Source organism: Sander lucioperca, chromosome 12, assembly GCF_008315115.2.
Source record: "Sander lucioperca isolate FBNREF2018 chromosome 12, SLUC_FBN_1.2, whole genome shotgun sequence".
Classification (NCBI taxonomy): domain Eukaryota; kingdom Metazoa; phylum Chordata; class Actinopteri; order Perciformes; family Percidae; genus Sander; species Sander lucioperca.
The window spans coordinates 35,026,243-35,043,148 of record NC_050184.1 but is presented as its reverse complement, the minus strand read 5'-3'; the positions used below and the strand labels follow the sequence as shown (position 1 = coordinate 35,043,148).

Sequence of the window (16,906 nt, the reverse complement as noted above, 5' to 3'; positions counted from 1 at the left end):
GGAGTCTTACAAACCGAGGTGTTGACAGTGACCGTCTCATCCATGCTTTTAAGGCATTGTTGTTATCTCAGTGGCCAGGCCATGCTTATCTCACAGAGGGAACTGTATGTGAGCAGAAACAATAGGCCTGATTGAGTGCATTCCCTAAAAGGTGTCAGGTTACACGGGCCTGTTCTATTTAATAGATGCGATCTTTATCACTGGGCTTTAAAAAAAAAAGGTTCATAAACTAATGTATCATCTGCAGTGGTGGAAGAAGTATTCAGATCCTTTACTTAAGTAAAAGTACTAATTCCACACTGTGCAAATACTCTGTTACAAGTTAAAGTCCTGCATTGAAAATGTTACTTAAGTGAAAGTATGTAAGTATCATCAGAAAAAATTACATAAAGTATTAAAAGTAAAAGTACTCGATGCAGAAAAATCTTCCCATTTTAGAAAGTGGAAAGGATCCAAACTGTTGTGTGTTTAATGGTCTAATCATTTCAACTGGACTTGTAGGCTGTTATATTGTTGGCTAGTTTAATTTATATCGTATTTTTTTGTGTGCAAAAATCTTTTTTTGAAAAGTAACTAAAGCTGTCAGATGACTGTAGTGGAGTAAGAAGTACAATATTTCTCTCTGAAATGTAGCGGAGTAGAAGTAGAAAGTGGCCTGAAAAAAAAGACTCAAATACAGTACCTCAAATTTGTACTTATGTGCAGTACTGGAGTAATATAATGTACTTAGTTACATTCCACCACTGATCATCTGGCATGAACAGGAAATACCCTGGGAAATACCCCGGGTGGGGCTTTGTTGTTGTGGGTCAGCCAGGAACCGGAGGGGACACTCTAATTAGGGAAGAGTTGGAGATGATTTATTTTAGAATTACTAATAAAAAATTTAAAAAAAGACACCCGGCAACAAATGTCCTATCAATTCTAAGCATGAGTCATTCAAATCTTCAGATAAGTCACAAGAAACGATTTCATTTCCATTTGAAGAAAATACATTTCATTAATAACTGATTGCAAATAAATACATTCATATATAGGCCCATATACCCCCTGCTTGATTTAAAGAAAGAAAAGAAAAAGCCACAATAATGCAATTAGCCTAACAAAGAAAATGGTAATCCATGAGCCAGTATGAGTGCATGGGTGGGATGCATCTGTAATGAACGACTCTGACAATGCTTCTGAGGAATTTTCACACCAATAAGCTCCAGGAGAGCCAGACTAAAAACGCTGCAGCATATAGTGCTAATCTCTGTGTGGTGCAATTGAGTAACCAAAGCTTACTTCCTATGTTCCAGTCCCAGGTTCAAACGTTTTCATTATGACTCTCCCATTCATTACATGGTGTCAATCATTCACACAGTCTGTATTTACAGATATCACTATAAGACACATTATCAGACCACCAGCAGATTCATAGCTGGGGGGTGGGTGGAACCCCATATGCTAATAAAGCAGATGTCCACAGTCCTCAACACATTCCAGGCAGCCTATAAAAACAAAATGTCTTTCTTCCAGCAAGGAGCAGAGCCCCATGTCCATCTCTGACTGTCTCCAACATGTAAACATTTAGTGTCATAATCTGATGATCCCAGCTAGGGGATAATAATTTAATAATATCTATTTATTTATTACTCTGTGTTACCACCAACTGTGCAATATGTCATTTCTATTCATCCACACCTTACTCATCTGTGTATCTGTGTTTATGTTTATATACTGTCTGTTTATATAAGGGTGTTTATTTTGTAAATATGTTTGTTTTATTACTATTATTATTATTATAACTAATTCTATTTTTTTTTTCTATTTCTCATTTTTTCTCTTTTATTCTGATGTGGGTAATTTTTTTTTCTTTTGAGCTGCTGTAGCACAGGAATTTCCCCACTGTGGGATTAATAAAGTCTATCTTATCTTATCTTATTTTAGGGGTGTGTGTGTGTGTGTGTGTGTGTGTGTGTGTGTGTGTGTGTGTGTGTGTGTGTGTGTGTGTGTGGGAGGGGGAATCGAAAATCGTATGTATCATGATTTGTTTTGCGACAATTTTTAAAATAATTGTTTCTTTTCCCTAGAATCGCTATTTTATTTATTTATTATTTTACCAATAATTGACCTAAATATGTTCCGTTTATACAGACATATACAACCCCCTCAATAATCAAAACTGTCCAGTGCCACCCCCCCCAAAAAAAAAAATATGATTATAATTTCCTGTACATAAATCAAGACATTTGCACCATAAATTGATGCAGAAAAGGCACAAATTCTTTCAGAAAAATTCACCATGAATGCAGGAAATGAAGTGTTTGACGCTCAAAATGTCAATTTTGCTAAAAAGTGGAGATCTCAACCCCAAAAGTTATGCCCTTGTCATATCCGTTTTCAGGAAAAAAGAGCCAAAGCAGAGAATGCAAAAAAATCCATGTTATGTTCTTCTTTACAAATGAAGTAAATGACTTTGACTGACTGACTGACATGTTATGTGCATTCTTCTTAGAAAACAATCTTTCAAGAAATGTCTCATGATATATTGTCTCTAGAAGTGGATTATTCAACTTTTGTTTTTGTCAAAGAAGGGAAAAAAATGGCAATACTCAATGCTATCGAATCACAATACTCCTAGAATCGCAATCAATTAAAAATCGCGACACAAATTAATAGGCACCCATGTATTGTGAAAGAATCGCATCGGGACAAAAGCATATGATCCCAGGCCTGATCCCAGCGATGCTCAGTCCCTCCCTGTCAATGTCTCTAGAACAACCGCCCGAAATTTGATCCCTTCAGACTACAGCTTCACCTTCATTTTGGGAGCACTTGGTGTTTGACCAAGGTGTAGCTCCTCGTCTTAAAAAACTTTTCCATGACACTGGGAAGTTTCGGGCCATGTCTCTGTGTGTCTCTGCTGTCCACTGTGCCCTGTGACTGAATTCATCAGCCATTGTTTTCTCTGCACAGGCATTTATGATGTCACAGCAAACATAAGCTTTGTCCTCAGATGAAGGATCAGCCAGGGTTCGTGCCCTTATGGGGTCAACCAAACAGCAAATATGGACAGGCCATGACTTAGATCATGGGGTTGGGTGGACATTATGGTGGCGGTAAGAGAACTTCATCTAAGGGTGTAAAAAAAGAATGAGCACCAACAGGAATGGAGGCACAATTAGTTGTTTGGGGGTTTTTTTACCGGTAAAGAAATAAGTAGAAGTGACTTATTTTGCAACCTTAACCCTTTGTGTTGTCTTCGCGTCGACCATGCAACTTTTTGTTTTTCTGAGTCAAATTTTTTGTCACTTTTATCCAGGATTTTTTGTCATTTTTTTCTGATGTTTTTATCAATTTTTTTCTGCGCCTTTTGACATTTTTGTGGGATTTTTCTTGCGTTTTTGAAGCTTTTTCCGACATTTTTGTCACTTTTTTCAAAGTTCTTTTATCTTTTTCTTCCATATGCTATAAAATTAAATAAAACACCCAAATTCAAACGACAATGGCGAACTGATCATTTATTTTACTGAAGAGCATTGTAGAGGACCGTCCATGTTGCTTTTTGTTGTTGAAAATTTGATTGAAAAAAACCCCAAAATTTCTGATATAGAACCTTTTTAAAAACAGGTCAAATTTGACCCGAGGTCAACAGGAGGGTTAAGTTATGCAAATAGTAAAACTTGAAAAAAAGCATCTTAATCTTATCTTCTCTCTCTGCCCCCATCACCAAACCATCTCTAGTCACCTCTCCATTCCCAAGAAACACCACGCCATATCTAAATGAAAACAAGAACATTTCCTGGGTGTGAGTCATCACCAGTAATGACAGAGATATACATACAAACCACAGCTAGAGGCATTTGTTTCTAACAAGACTGGACACACTGGAAAGTGAGAATCACATCAAGGGCCAGACATGTATAGTTCATCGACACGCTTTTGTTTCAAAAAGGTCAAATATTTTGACTGTATATTCTTGCATGTCTCATATAGTACAGTTATATATATATATATATATATATATATATATATATATATATATATATATATATACAGTTTGGTCCACATAAAGCCCTAAAAAAAGACAGCATAGAAGTTCCTTAGCCATCATAGAATTTAACAAATCAAGCAAAAACTATGATTACATTTTTAAAAGTTGCTACCATACAGTCAACTCACAACAACCTGTTTCACAGCCTGAATATGCAAACGCTCTGTTTCTGTTCTCAAAGTCAGAAAATCTGCCAAATTCTGCTTTGAGTGTTGTGTAATTAGTTTCCTGTCTCTTTGGTTTGGCGCACAACTAGGCGGGCCAAATTGTTATTGTGAACCTAACTTGATATGCGGGTGGGAATCTAAAATTGAGAGGGGCCGGATTTGGCTTGAGTTTGACACATGTGCTCTATAACAATTATGCCTAAAGACATTATCACTAAATTCAGATCAGTGGTGTAGTCTAATGTATTGTAGTGGGTATACTGTACTGTATGTATATATATATATATACATACACACTGACTGAGATAACACACAAGTATTTATATATAGGCCAGAGTCTGCCTTGGGGGGGAGTATATCATCTTATCTTCCTGTATTCGGATACACTTTTATGCACCAATTTACAGTGGAAATACCTTTATTTAGCCTATGTGAAGAAGAAAAACACAGATGACATTTCAAAATATGTCAAAAATATAATGGAAAGTATGTTATTGCGTGTCATTGCGCATTTTTAAGAGGGTATATGGAAATCCTGGAGCTTTCTTAGTGGGTATACTGCATATACCTGCGTATCACGTAGACTACACCACTGGTTCAGATGTAGTAATAAACCTTTGAGTTACATGACCAATCTTATACTTAAACATGAAGCAAGATTCTCTACGTTTGTGACTTGCTGGAAACAAATATGATAAAAAAAATACTTTATATGAATTTTCCTGTAAACATGTTTAAAAACAACATTGTGCAACGACATTTTGATTGTAGATACTCTTTTGAGTATCAACATTCAAATAGTACTGTACTCCCACTGCTTTTCTAATTGCTCCATATCCTATATGCTGGATTAGTTTTATGTTTTCAAATTGCATAAGAATGAATTTGGCAGCAGTAGTATCTGTGTGCATTAAGGGCTTGGAAGCAGGAAAGGTAAACACAAACTTAAGCATGCACGCTCACACACACGCACCCACACACACACACACACACACACACACACACACACACACACACACAACAATGGCTTGTGTCTGTAAAGATCAGATTTCCAGCATGTTTGTTTTCTTAGGATAAGGCATGTGTGAACAAAGAAAATATTTGGCTTGTTTAAAGCCATCTGTTGAAACCAGAGGTATTTCAAAAAAATAGGTTTGTTTAATTGGGACACTATTCTAACACTGGCCACTGACTGAGATAACACACAAGTATTTATTTAAAAGTAAAGTGTTTGAACTGTGGATCCCAACAGGTCAGTGTAACACTTATCAGTTCAATTTTCTAAGCACAAACGGACATTTGGAAAAACAGAAAAATATTCAAATATCCAATTTTTCATTTTTTTCCCGCCTTGACAAATTCAAAAAATTGGATCTTGAAACAGTTTTTCCAATTTTCTGTTTTTATTCAGAGGATGAGAAATTTAGAAAATTACAAAATTGCGTCCCCCTCAGTTGCAAGCACCTCTGACCCCAAAGTCTATCAGTTTTTTTTTTTTTTTTTGGGTCCTTATGCAGTTCATGACATGCATATTCCGCAAAGTAGAGGAGGAGAATGCCATTGCAGTGCTGAATAATTGGAGCTCAGATGCAATTTTGTAATTTTCTCAATTTCTGATCCTCTGAATAAAAAACAGAAAATTGGAAAAACCATCCGAAGATCCAATTTTTTAATTTGTCAAGGTGGAAAAATATTAAAAATTGGATATTTGAACCCATTTTTCTGTTTTTCCAAATGTCCGTTTGTGCTTAGAAAATTGAACTGATAATTTATTTTATAAGCGTTACACTGACCCCAACAGCTGCTTTTCACACTTTCATTTTTGCCTGAAAATAAAATAAAGCAACGAGTAGGGAAATGTCTCGAGAACACCATTTATATGTATTTGTATATCAGGTTTATTATTCCAGTTAAGTGTAACTTAAATGAATGAACAATGGAATCACTCTGTAATGACTGGCAATTACAGATCCTGGCAGATTACAGATTACAGTCCTGGCAATGGCTGGCAATGAAAAACAAGTGTGGGAGCACACAAACACTGACCTGTCCTGCATTGCAAACTATGAGAATGCAGATAGAGAGAAAACACAAAGCAATATGCTGACATGTGAGAACGATCAGAGGCTGTCACAAACCGGAGCATAAAAAAAACAAATCCTTCATCCGTGCAGAGCCAAACCTGATGGCCCAAGGCTAACACACCTAGCCTAGTGTTCCGCCAGCAGCAACTTGCATCCCACAAAAATATGGAATAAAAGAAAACAATCGAGCGATTGTTCCAGCGTCAATGCATGTGCACGGTCCAAACCATGCAAACATTCATTTGTTTGGGGTTAGTGGCACAGAAACAGGGCAGGGGAAAACAATGACCACATGTCTTTGTTACTGAACCACAAAAGCTGATAGCTGCTTATTTGCATTCACGAGATCACACTCAGCGCTCATTGCTAGATGGTGAAACCCACATCATTATAAAAGGACATTGCTATAAAAGGCACCGGCTCTGTGTTGAGAGCAGGAGATACTGTATAGTGTAGGATGCCTTTGTCCATTTTAAAGGACTTTTATGGGCTTCGGGCACGCTCTCACTCCAGCCATGCCTATTGGCTCAAAATTAGACTTAGGACTGCTTTTAAACCGCTGCTTTTAATCTTAAAGCAACAACAACAAAAGCCTCTCAGGGTAATTCTTCCTGACAACCCGGGCTAGACAAAAAAAAAAGACAGAAACAACACCCTAAACACTCAAATGCCAAATGAATAGCACAAAAATAAGGTGACAAAGCTTTTAGAAAATGTGAAAGAAGCCCTTAGAGAAATGAATGTCTAGCTTTTGGGCAGAAAAATCACTTTAAATTGTGCATGAAGAAAAGGAATTAAAAAAAATAGAGTATGAACTAGAGGACCACCCACAAAGGTTCTTACAACCTAAAGTTATGCTATTGATTCCACTACAATAGCCTAATAATGTCTTGCCAAATAATCACATGGCGTTCAGAAAGGCAGATTAAAGTGTCTTTTTGTCGCACGGCTGTAAAATGCAGATCAATTAGCTCTATCGCGTTGTATTTCTATCACACAGACAAAAAGAGAGAGAGAGAATGGAACAGAGACGAGATAAAAGCCTCCAGTGTACTGAGAAATCAAAACTCACTTAAGACGTCAATAGTGTCACAGTGAATAAGATGCCTGCATTGGAAAAACAAATCCATATCAATACTTCACCAATCGGTTAATTTCATTAAGGCATTCAATGCAGTTTACTGATGGGATAGCAAATTGTGCGCAAACAAAGCAAAGGTCAGAAATGTATTGTTGAAGTGACAGATTGTACCCGGAGGAGCGCAGTGTTTGCACTCAGTGGCTGTCTGAACCATTTATACCATAAATACTAAATTCATTAAAGTTCTTTTGAGATTTTCAAACTACTTTAAGTACCTGTCCTCAAGGGTGTTACTTTGGGTTCAACATCGGGGGGGCTGAGATCTCCCTTTTGAACATCAAACACTTAATTTTCTGCATTCTGGTGAATTTTTCTGCAACAATTTGTGCCTTTTTCTCCATTACTTTATGGTGCATATGTCCACATGTATGTACAGGAAATTAGAATAGGTTTTTGAAGTGGGTTGCACTGGTCAGTTTTAGTTATTGGAGGGGGGGGGGGGTGGTTGTAACCCCTAAATTCCGCCTACGCCTGTCCTGCTCTGCCAACGCCAGTGGTTGAAGAACTATTCAGATCCTTTACTTAAGTAAAAGTACTAATACCACACTGTAAAAATACTCTGTTACAAGTAAGCCCTGCATTGAAAATGCTACTTAGGTAAAAGTATGTAAGTATCATCAGGAAAATGTACTTAAAGTATTAAAAGTAAAAGTACTCGATGCAGAAAAATCCTCACATTTTAGAAAGTGGAAAGGATCCAAACAGTTGTGTGTTTAAGGGTCTAATCATTTCAGCTGGACTTGTAGGCCCTTATATTGTTGGGTACTTTAATTTCTAATAAAACATCAGATTTGTTGTTGTATGTGCAAAAATCTTAATGTGTAAAGTAACTAAAGCTGTCAGATGAATGTAGTGGAGTAAAAAGTACAATATTTCTCTAAGTAGAAAGTGGCATGAAAAGACTCAAGTAAAGTACAAATACTTCAAATTTTGTACTGAAGTACAGTAGTGGAGGAAATGTACTTAGTTACATTCCACTAGTGGCCAGCGCTCATGTGCAGCTCTGGTTCTGCTTGTTGTCTTTCTTCCACCTGGCTCCTCTCCGGATCTGTTTATGTCCAGAAGGAATGCATCCCAACTTCCCATTTCTTTAAGCAGCTGGGAGTGGAAATTGCTTTTTCGGGGAGACGTTTATGACCACCATTCAAAGGCTGACATCTCAAACACAGGAAGGAAGGACCTGATAAGAAGGGCCTAAATACAGTTTCAAAAAGTCAGTTAAAAACTCCTGCTATACCTTTTCTGAACAACTTCTGACTAGGGCTGTGCAATTAATCCAAGTATTGTCGTGATTTCCATTTCGGTTCCTAACAAGTCACAAGAACAATGTAATCGAGAACAACGATTATTTTATAGTCAATTAATCGCGTTAAATTATCCCCTATTTCAATATTGACCAAAAACATTGCAATTCCAATTCTTTCCATAATCGAACAGCCCTACTGTTAACCAAACATTTTCATAATAGAATGGAGCTAGTTTTCCATTTTTAATTCAAGCCACTTGCTTAAAATAAGGTGCCATTCATTATTCGACCAAAAGCCCACCGAACATACACATATAAAAAGATCAGCATGATTCTAACATTTCACTTTTCCCACACTAAAGATGTTGCTCATAGTAGAAGCACCTAACTCAGCCATGTCGTCACATGTGGAAAAGGAAGGGGGGGGGGGGGGGCTCTCCTCCTCAAGGGTGCTCAGGATTAGGGCCTGGAAGTGTGTTAGAATAGATCAAAGAGATCCACTGGAGAGAACTTCTTCTTCTCTCCCACACAACGCTCATCTTCATACATAATGGAATGTCAGGAGCTCTTTTGCAATTCCACCTGAAGATCAGGCGACAAGCCTCGAGTTCCTGGAATCACACCCAATCTGTTCGTGAAAGGGTCGGCACTGACACCCCGGATCACTGCTGGGATTAGAATGTAAATGGGAGCCTCGAGTGCAGGTATACTGACAGTGTGAGAGTCCAGACCCAGCGAACAATCACAACACGCTGCACTTTTTCACTATTCTTCACTTGCTTTGTGCTCCTTGAAGTTGTGAAGGGGTTGCTAGTTATTAATTGGGAGTGTTTACTGGGACTTGAGGGAGTCACTTCAAATGTTAGATCTCCCATGTGTCTCTTCTCAATCAATTAGGATTTGAACTGCTGATATATCGCAATCAATCGTCATTCAGTGGTGGAAGAAGTAAAGTATAACACAACTATTGATAAATTCTCCATCACAAGTAAAGGTCCTGCATTCAAACTGCACTGAAGTATAAGTACTAAAATACTATCAGCAGAATGTAAAAGTGTGCAGCAGAATCAGAGCTGCAAAGATTAATGGATTGTCAACTATTACATTAATCAGCATCTATTTTGATAATCGATTAACCGGTTTGAGTCATTTTTTATGAAAATAAGTAAAAATTCTCTGATGTCAGCTTGTTAAATGTGAACATTTTCTAGTCTCTTCACTCCTCTGTGACAGTAAACGGAATATATTTGAGTTGTGGATAAAACAAGACATTTGAGGACGTTATCTTAGGCTTTGGGAAACACTGATCCACATTTTTCACCATGTTTTGACATTTCACAGACCAAACAACTAATCGATTAATCAAGGAAATAATCGACAATGAAATCAATCGTTAGTTGCATCCCTAAGCAGGATGGCCCCTTGTGTGAGATATTACATCACTGGATTACTATTTGACATTGACACGTAAGCAGTATTCTAATGTTGAAGTTAGGCAAAAGGGAGCTTATTTTAACCATTTTAAATAGTTTGCGTGGTCTAATCCATTTTATAGACTGATCACAGGTTTTGTATGTTAAATCCTAAAGGAACAGTTTGACATTTTGGAAAATATGCTCATTCGCATTCTTACGAATGAGCATGCGAAGATCAATCCCACTATCTATTTTCTCATCTAACTCTGGGCAAGCATTTCTCAAAATGCCAAACTATTCCTTCAATCTGTAACTAGTAGCAACTAGTAGCCATAGCTGTCACATACATGTTGTAAAAAGTACAATAAGTCGAAGTGTAAGTGGCATAAAATTGTAGTAGTACTCATGAAAAGCATCTCTAAATTGTACTACGGTACTTAAGTAAATGTACTTAGTTACATTCGACCACAAGAACATGTATGAATTTAAAATGTCCTGCCAATCACAGGCAATAAATAGAACTACAGAAAAGGATTAGGGCCACATGTGAAACATGTATTCGAGTTCTGAGTCAGAATTCTGAGGTGAAAAGTCAAAATTCAAATACATTTTTCACATGTGGCCCTAATCCTCTTTCTGTATGGAACAGAATAAATCAACAATCAAAATATATACAACACATCCCACCATCTTAATGCACAGCAACAACACGGTACGGTCTTTATACTCCTTTGCTAGGATACCATTTCCTTTTACGGCAGAAGACAGTTCCACTTTTTGCAACACAAACCAAACTGTGAGGTGAAACTTCAGTCCTCCATCAAACCACTTGATCAGAGTTTTTGGGCCACGCTGAGCCAGAGTCTGCATCAGCAGAGCCATTAGAAAGAAATCAATGGCTGTGTGTTCATAGGAGACTCCTATTCAGCTGCGGCCTTCGCTCTCTGCAAATAAGTGCTGAAGTCTTGAGTGTAAAAATGGCCACAATAATAGATGGCCACAAAGCCAAACAGGCACTTTATTGAAAAATCTATTGGGAGAGCAACTTGGCTTTTAGAAACTTAAGACCTTAATAAGCAGTCTAATGGTTTCTACGAAGGACATCGACTTCCTAGATTCAAGAGGACTTGAAAATGTTCAATAAAACAGGAAAAAAAGCTACATATACAGAATATGTATAATCAATACAACACGGCAATACTCCACAATTTCAGAGTTAACTTCACCCGTCACGCGTATCACTCTGCTGCCACCTACTGGACAAATTGGAGAAGTCCATGGCACAAAGACGTTCATTCAATTTCAAGTTTGTATCCATTTGTTTCTTCTAAAGATGTTGCCTGGTGGCCGGGTTAGCTCAGTTGGTAGAGCGGGCGCACATATGTAGAGGTTTACCCCTCAACGCAGCGGCCGCGGGCTCGACTCTGACCTGTGGCCCTTTGCTGCATGTCATTTCCCCCCTCTCCCCTTTCATGTCTTCATCTGTCCTGTGAAAATAAAGGCCGAAAAATGCCCCCCAAAAAAAAATCTTAAAGATGTTGCCTGAAAAGTAACCAGATTTTAATTAAAGTTACATTTAAAACAAGGTTCATTTGAATGCCTTGAAAATAAGAGTATGTGAAATAATGTCCCAAGTCATTAACTTTCATATTCAAAAGTTATTCAGTGTTAAAACATGACGACCTTCTGGATTTAACTATTGCGCTACGACAACAATTCATTATTGGAGAATCTGAAAACACAAACAAAGTCAACAGTATTATTACTTCAGTGGTTAATGATTAAATTGCTAGAAACAAAAGCAGTTACTGTTAAGGGCCTGCATATTAGTAACCTTTAGGCCGAAGAGTTCTCACTAGCAAAGCAAAAGCTTATTTAGGGTTGGGTACCGAAGCCAAGTGCCATCCTAAACCACTGGTCCGGTATCTACCGGAACTAACGACAACGCGAGTTTTGGTGCCTCATTCCGGTGCCTCTTAAAGGCAAGGGCCTAACTTTGGTTTCAACATTGGGTGGATTGAGATCTCCAACTATCCAGGGAGGTCCTGGGACATGTATTTAAAAAAATTAATTAAAATAAAATAAAAGGCGAAAAACTGTCGGAAAAAAACTCGAAAAAGAGACAAAAAAAAAACACAAAAAGGTGACAAATGTCGAAAAAGCGCCAGTGACTTCGTTTAAAAAAAAAAAGAAAAAAAAAAAAGAAAAGAAAAAGGAGACAAAAACGTTGAAAAATGGTCCGTTTTGATTATACTACATACGCCTATGGTTACAGGCACTAGCAGCATCACTGCATGTGTTGCAAGGTTATTATAGTTTTGAATTTTCAGTTTCATTTTGGTCTAGTTTTAGTTTTCAGAGTGCATTTGCTAGTTTTAGTTTAGTTTCAGTTTTTCAGCATGATTTAGTTGTAGTTTTTATATATTTAGTTTTACAGTTGTTTGTTTTTCTTAGGTCCAGGTATAATGAAGAAGTATGTAGCTACATATACATACAGAATACATGGTTGGAGAACTGTACTGTACAGGAATAGCCTTGATGTTTATGATTTCAACTTTGTGCTACTGTAGTGTCCGATGTGAAGAGATTACAGCACAGCCCCATCTCCTGGAATATCAATGTCAACTCTGTTCGGTTTCTGCGAAAAACAATAACTGAAACGATTAATTTTGATCTTATTTTTATTCGGTTTTTTTTAACCTGGCAATACGGTTTCCGTTTGGTTTTTCTTGAAGGCTTTAGTTTTTATTGAGTTTCAGTTTACTAAAACAGACTTTTCACTGTTTATTTTCCTTTTAGTTGTAGTTTACTATAATAACCCTGCAAGTTGCTACTTTAACACTACACTTGGCATCAGGTAACGTTAGCCTACCGTTGGTTAGCTAGTAGCTGGCTTAGACACGGTTCAAATACTAACAGCTAAATGGTCTTATGGGTGGCTGTATTTCAGTCGAAAGGATTCCATCCCTGGGAAGTCCAACAGTCTGCAGCTAAAGACACAGAGGAGGCCAGCTGACCTTTGAGATGCCAGACACTGTCAGAGAACATCTACGGGACTTAATGGTGCCTTCAACGGCACTTCGTAAGATCATGGTTCATTCAATGTTGTTGTAAAATACCCTTCTGCCATCTAGTGGCTAATCTGGTTGAAATTAGTTATCGTTATAAGTTATTATTATTACATTTTAATTAAATCATTGAAATGTGACCACATGGCCTTAGCAATAAACAAGCCATTCTTTAATGTCACCAACTGTCGTTTTTGTGCTCTTGTTTCTTCTTAAGGCACCGGCACCGTTTTAAAAGTATCGTTTTATCACCGGTATGGTAAAACAAAACCCGAACGATACCCAACCCTACCTATGATGCAGTTAACAGACTTTCTATTTTCAGAAAAAAAGCCATGGAAGCCTCCACTCATTGCGGGATGCCTTCCAGTGTGTGTGTATCTGAGTAGAGTGTGTGAGGAGAGAGCTGTGCCTGAGTGGACACTATCAGTGGAACAGCGTGGATGACCACATTTTGGCTGCCCAGGCTGATATTTGGCACCAGCAAGGCACTTTCCTCACAGGGCAAGGCACTCTCCACGACCATCACTGTCCCTGCTGGCTTGGACATGTCCTCCGATGGACCGCACACCATGTTGGGCGTGGTTGCTGTGGTCAACATGGCGGCGTTCCCTTCCGTCACCACCGTCACCTCCGTGCCGCCCTCCTGGATCAGGGCGTTGAGGCCCCCCAGCTCGGAGCAGGTTGTGATGAAAGTCTGCGAGCCCCTGCTGGGGTCCTGAGCGCTTATGGCCGTCCCGAGCAGGGCCTGGTGGAGCGGGTTGTTGCCGTCGCCGGGGCTGAGCTGCGTCAACAGGACCGTCTGGGGTTCAAGAGTACCTTCTGCCGTCTGGGACGACCCGAGGGCTTGCATAGGCGCCAGCAGGTTGACCTGTTGGATCATGGAGTTGACTACCATGTCTTGGTTCTCCGGGCTTAACAGGACCATGTTGGTCTTATGCTGACTATCCACACCAGCTGGAATTAAGCGGTTCTCCTGGCCCAGAGGGTGAGATACGATGATTTTGAGCTGTGCGTTGCTGTAAGGAGCCATCGAGTCAGCCGAGACAGGAACTTCCAGCTGGGTGCTGCTGCTCTGTGACGTTGGGACCAAGCTGACTGCATCAGCCGGGGTGGAGAGCTGGAGTTGCAACGCATTCTGAGTGTCTCTGTGCTGCTTCTTGTGGCTCCGCAGGGAGTCTTCCCTCACAAAGGAAGCGTTGCACGAGTCACAGCAAAAAGCTCGAGCAGCTTCTAGTTTGGCCCGAAATCTGGAGGCGACAGGCTTTGGAGAGTCACCTCCTCCGCTTGTCCCTCCACTCCCTCTGCCGCCTTTCCCACCGCTGCCCTTTTCAGGCCTATCTGAGTGGCATTTCTTTTTGTGGAAGACGAGGTTGCTGCGCTGCTTGGAGGCAAAGTTGCAGAAGTCACATTTGAAAGGGCGCTCCTCTGAGTGGATCCTCTCGTGGACTTTGAGCGCCCCCTTGCTGGCGCAGGAGTAGGTGCACTCGGAACACTGGATGGCCTGAATGGGTTGGTGTTCTCGCATATGTTGCCGCAGACCATTCTTGCTGGCACACTGGAAATTACAGTGCTCGCAGCAGAAGGAGTTCTCAGTGCCGTGTTTGAGCTGAATGTGAGATTTCAGGTTGCCCTTCATGGCGCAGCGGTACTCACAAAAGTCACACTTGTAAGGCTTCTCGCCGGAGTGAATCCGAATGTGCCTCTTCAGGTCCGAGTTGATTTTGAACTTTGCGTCGCATAGCTGGCACTGGAAAGGCGCATCCCCTTGGAATGAAATTAAAAGAATGACAGGACAAAAAAACACAAAAACGGTTCTCAATGCAGTCCACAAAACAACCACGGTTGATGACCATTCTGGATTTCTCACTACCTACCAGTGTGTGAGCGGAGGTGGACGGTGAGTTGGCTGGAGTTGCGGCTGGCGTATGGACAGATCTGGCATTTAAAAGGCCGTTCGTCATAGTGGATACGCAGGTGCTTCTTCAAACTGCTGCTGTCGGCCGCCGCGTAGGGACAGTGTTTACACTTGTGCGGCTTCTCCCCGGTGTGTGAGCGGCTGTGCATGTTGAGCTTGTCCCGGCGACTGAAGCGCTTGTGGCACAGCTCACATTCAAATGGCTTCTCACCTGGATGGCGATTGGGGGAAAAAAAAAAACGTATCCATATCTGATTCTGAAGGGCTTAAGCAACAGGTAATCAATGTGCGAGGCTGTGACATACCGGTGTGGGTTTTGAGATGCCGCTCCATGTCTTTTTGGCCATACTGCGTCTTAAAAGTGCAACCTGTAGATAAACAGTTTTTTTTCAGTTCAATTTTACAAGGTGTGTGTGTAGGCTGTGCGCTTGTGGAAAATTATTCTAAAAGTGTACTAAAGAAATAAAAAAAAAAAAGCTAATGACATGGGACTTGGCAGGAAGTTCTGTTTTTCCCCTGCTCGGCAGCCCGAAATTAAGGAATGTGTTACAGTCGTAAATGGCAAGAGGCACCAACCTGAGAAACAGCAGCTGTGTCTCTTTGAAGTCAGGGAAGGTTTTAATTTTTTGGAAGGTGTTTTCTGCGCTTTGGTCAGGATCTTTTTGACACCTCTCATAACACAGGTCTGGTAGGTTTCCTCGAAAACAAACTCTGTGCCGGAATCTGAAGGAGCAGAAACAAGAACGGGACAGGCTTTGAGTGCACCAGACATGCAGACTGTAAATCGAGACTGCATGCAAATTATTTACAACAACAAAACCAAAAGTACATTACCATTCATTTGACCTGTAAGCGTGGCTGTTGCAGTGGTGGATGGTGGGTCAGAGGTTGCTAGGGAGCATCCATTTTGCTTATGGGCGAGAAAGATCTCAAAATTATTATACTGCTGCTTGCAGAAGCCACAGATATGGATGTCTGGGCTCACCTCCACCACAACAGATTGTCCTGCACCGACATCAGAAGGCAGAAAGCACAAAACAGGAACCCATGATTTAGTATGATGTACGTATGGGAAACTGGCCACAAGATTACTGCAATATTACGACGCAAAATCATGACTGGGATGTTAGAGATACAGTCTAGCTCGGGATCTTCTTGACAACTGTTTTCCTTTACCTTCGGCGCTGTATGTTGCCATTTTCGAGCTTGTTTTGCTGGGGGATCAACTCATCTTCTGGCTCTTCAAAGCCTACACGACGTCCACCATGTTATTATACTGCACCGGCTCGACTGGAGACGCAGCCAGCACAACTATTAAAACATTTCAAACATGAAATCTACGGCGGTTTGGATATCAATGGCATTATTCATTAACAGTTTACTTCTCTGACAACACGGATACAAATCGGCTTTACGTCATGCTACGTCGGGTTTACGGCAGCGGGATAAGCATGCGTTTGTCCGGGTGACGTCACATGATGCTTTTAAAACGATGGGAAAAATCTTATTTACCACTTCTGAGCATAGGTAATAACACGATAAAAGTGGTCAATTTTTTGTTACACGGTGATTTTTTTTTAATAAAATAATGTATTTTAACTTTTTTTTTTACAATAACTATTGCTGCTAGAATTTATATTTTTGCGGTTTGGTTTTCTTTAGAATTTGTCAAGTATATATTTGTCATTTGCAAAGTCATCTAATCAAAACACCAACGGTAAGCCTGGTGTTTCCTCGTCTATTCTGCCGGTACATCATAAACTGTCTTCTGGCTGTCTTAACTGTGCAAAAAAAAAAAGTTTAAATCCAATATGGGGCTAATTCTTCAGTA

General features: G+C 39.8%; 1 protein-coding gene across 7 annotated transcripts; it reads right to left on the bottom strand.

Annotated features, from left to right (window-relative positions):
• Positions 1-13,009: 13,009 nt before the first annotated feature.
• zfp64 (zinc finger protein 64 homolog (mouse)) lies at positions 13,010-16,534 on the bottom strand. 7 transcript variants are annotated; one of them, XM_036008060.1, is made up of 6 exons: positions 16,251-16,534; positions 15,910-16,076; positions 15,652-15,798; positions 15,381-15,443; positions 15,035-15,286; positions 13,010-14,924 (listed from the first exon to the last, which is right to left on the bottom strand). In XM_036008060.1, the coding sequence occupies exons 1-6, from the start codon at positions 16,271-16,273 to the stop codon at positions 13,507-13,509; spliced, it is 2,070 nt and encodes a 689-aa protein (XP_035863953.1). In that variant the 5' UTR covers positions 16,274-16,534; the 3' UTR covers positions 13,010-13,506. The 7 variants fall into 7 exon arrangements, with proteins under 7 accessions (XP_035863953.1, XP_031146413.1, XP_031146415.1 ...); XM_031290553.2 differs by having other exon boundaries at positions 15,910-16,089; positions 16,252-16,534; XM_031290555.2 differs by having other exon boundaries at positions 15,922-16,089; positions 16,252-16,534.
• Between the last annotated feature and the right edge of the window lie 372 nt (positions 16,535-16,906).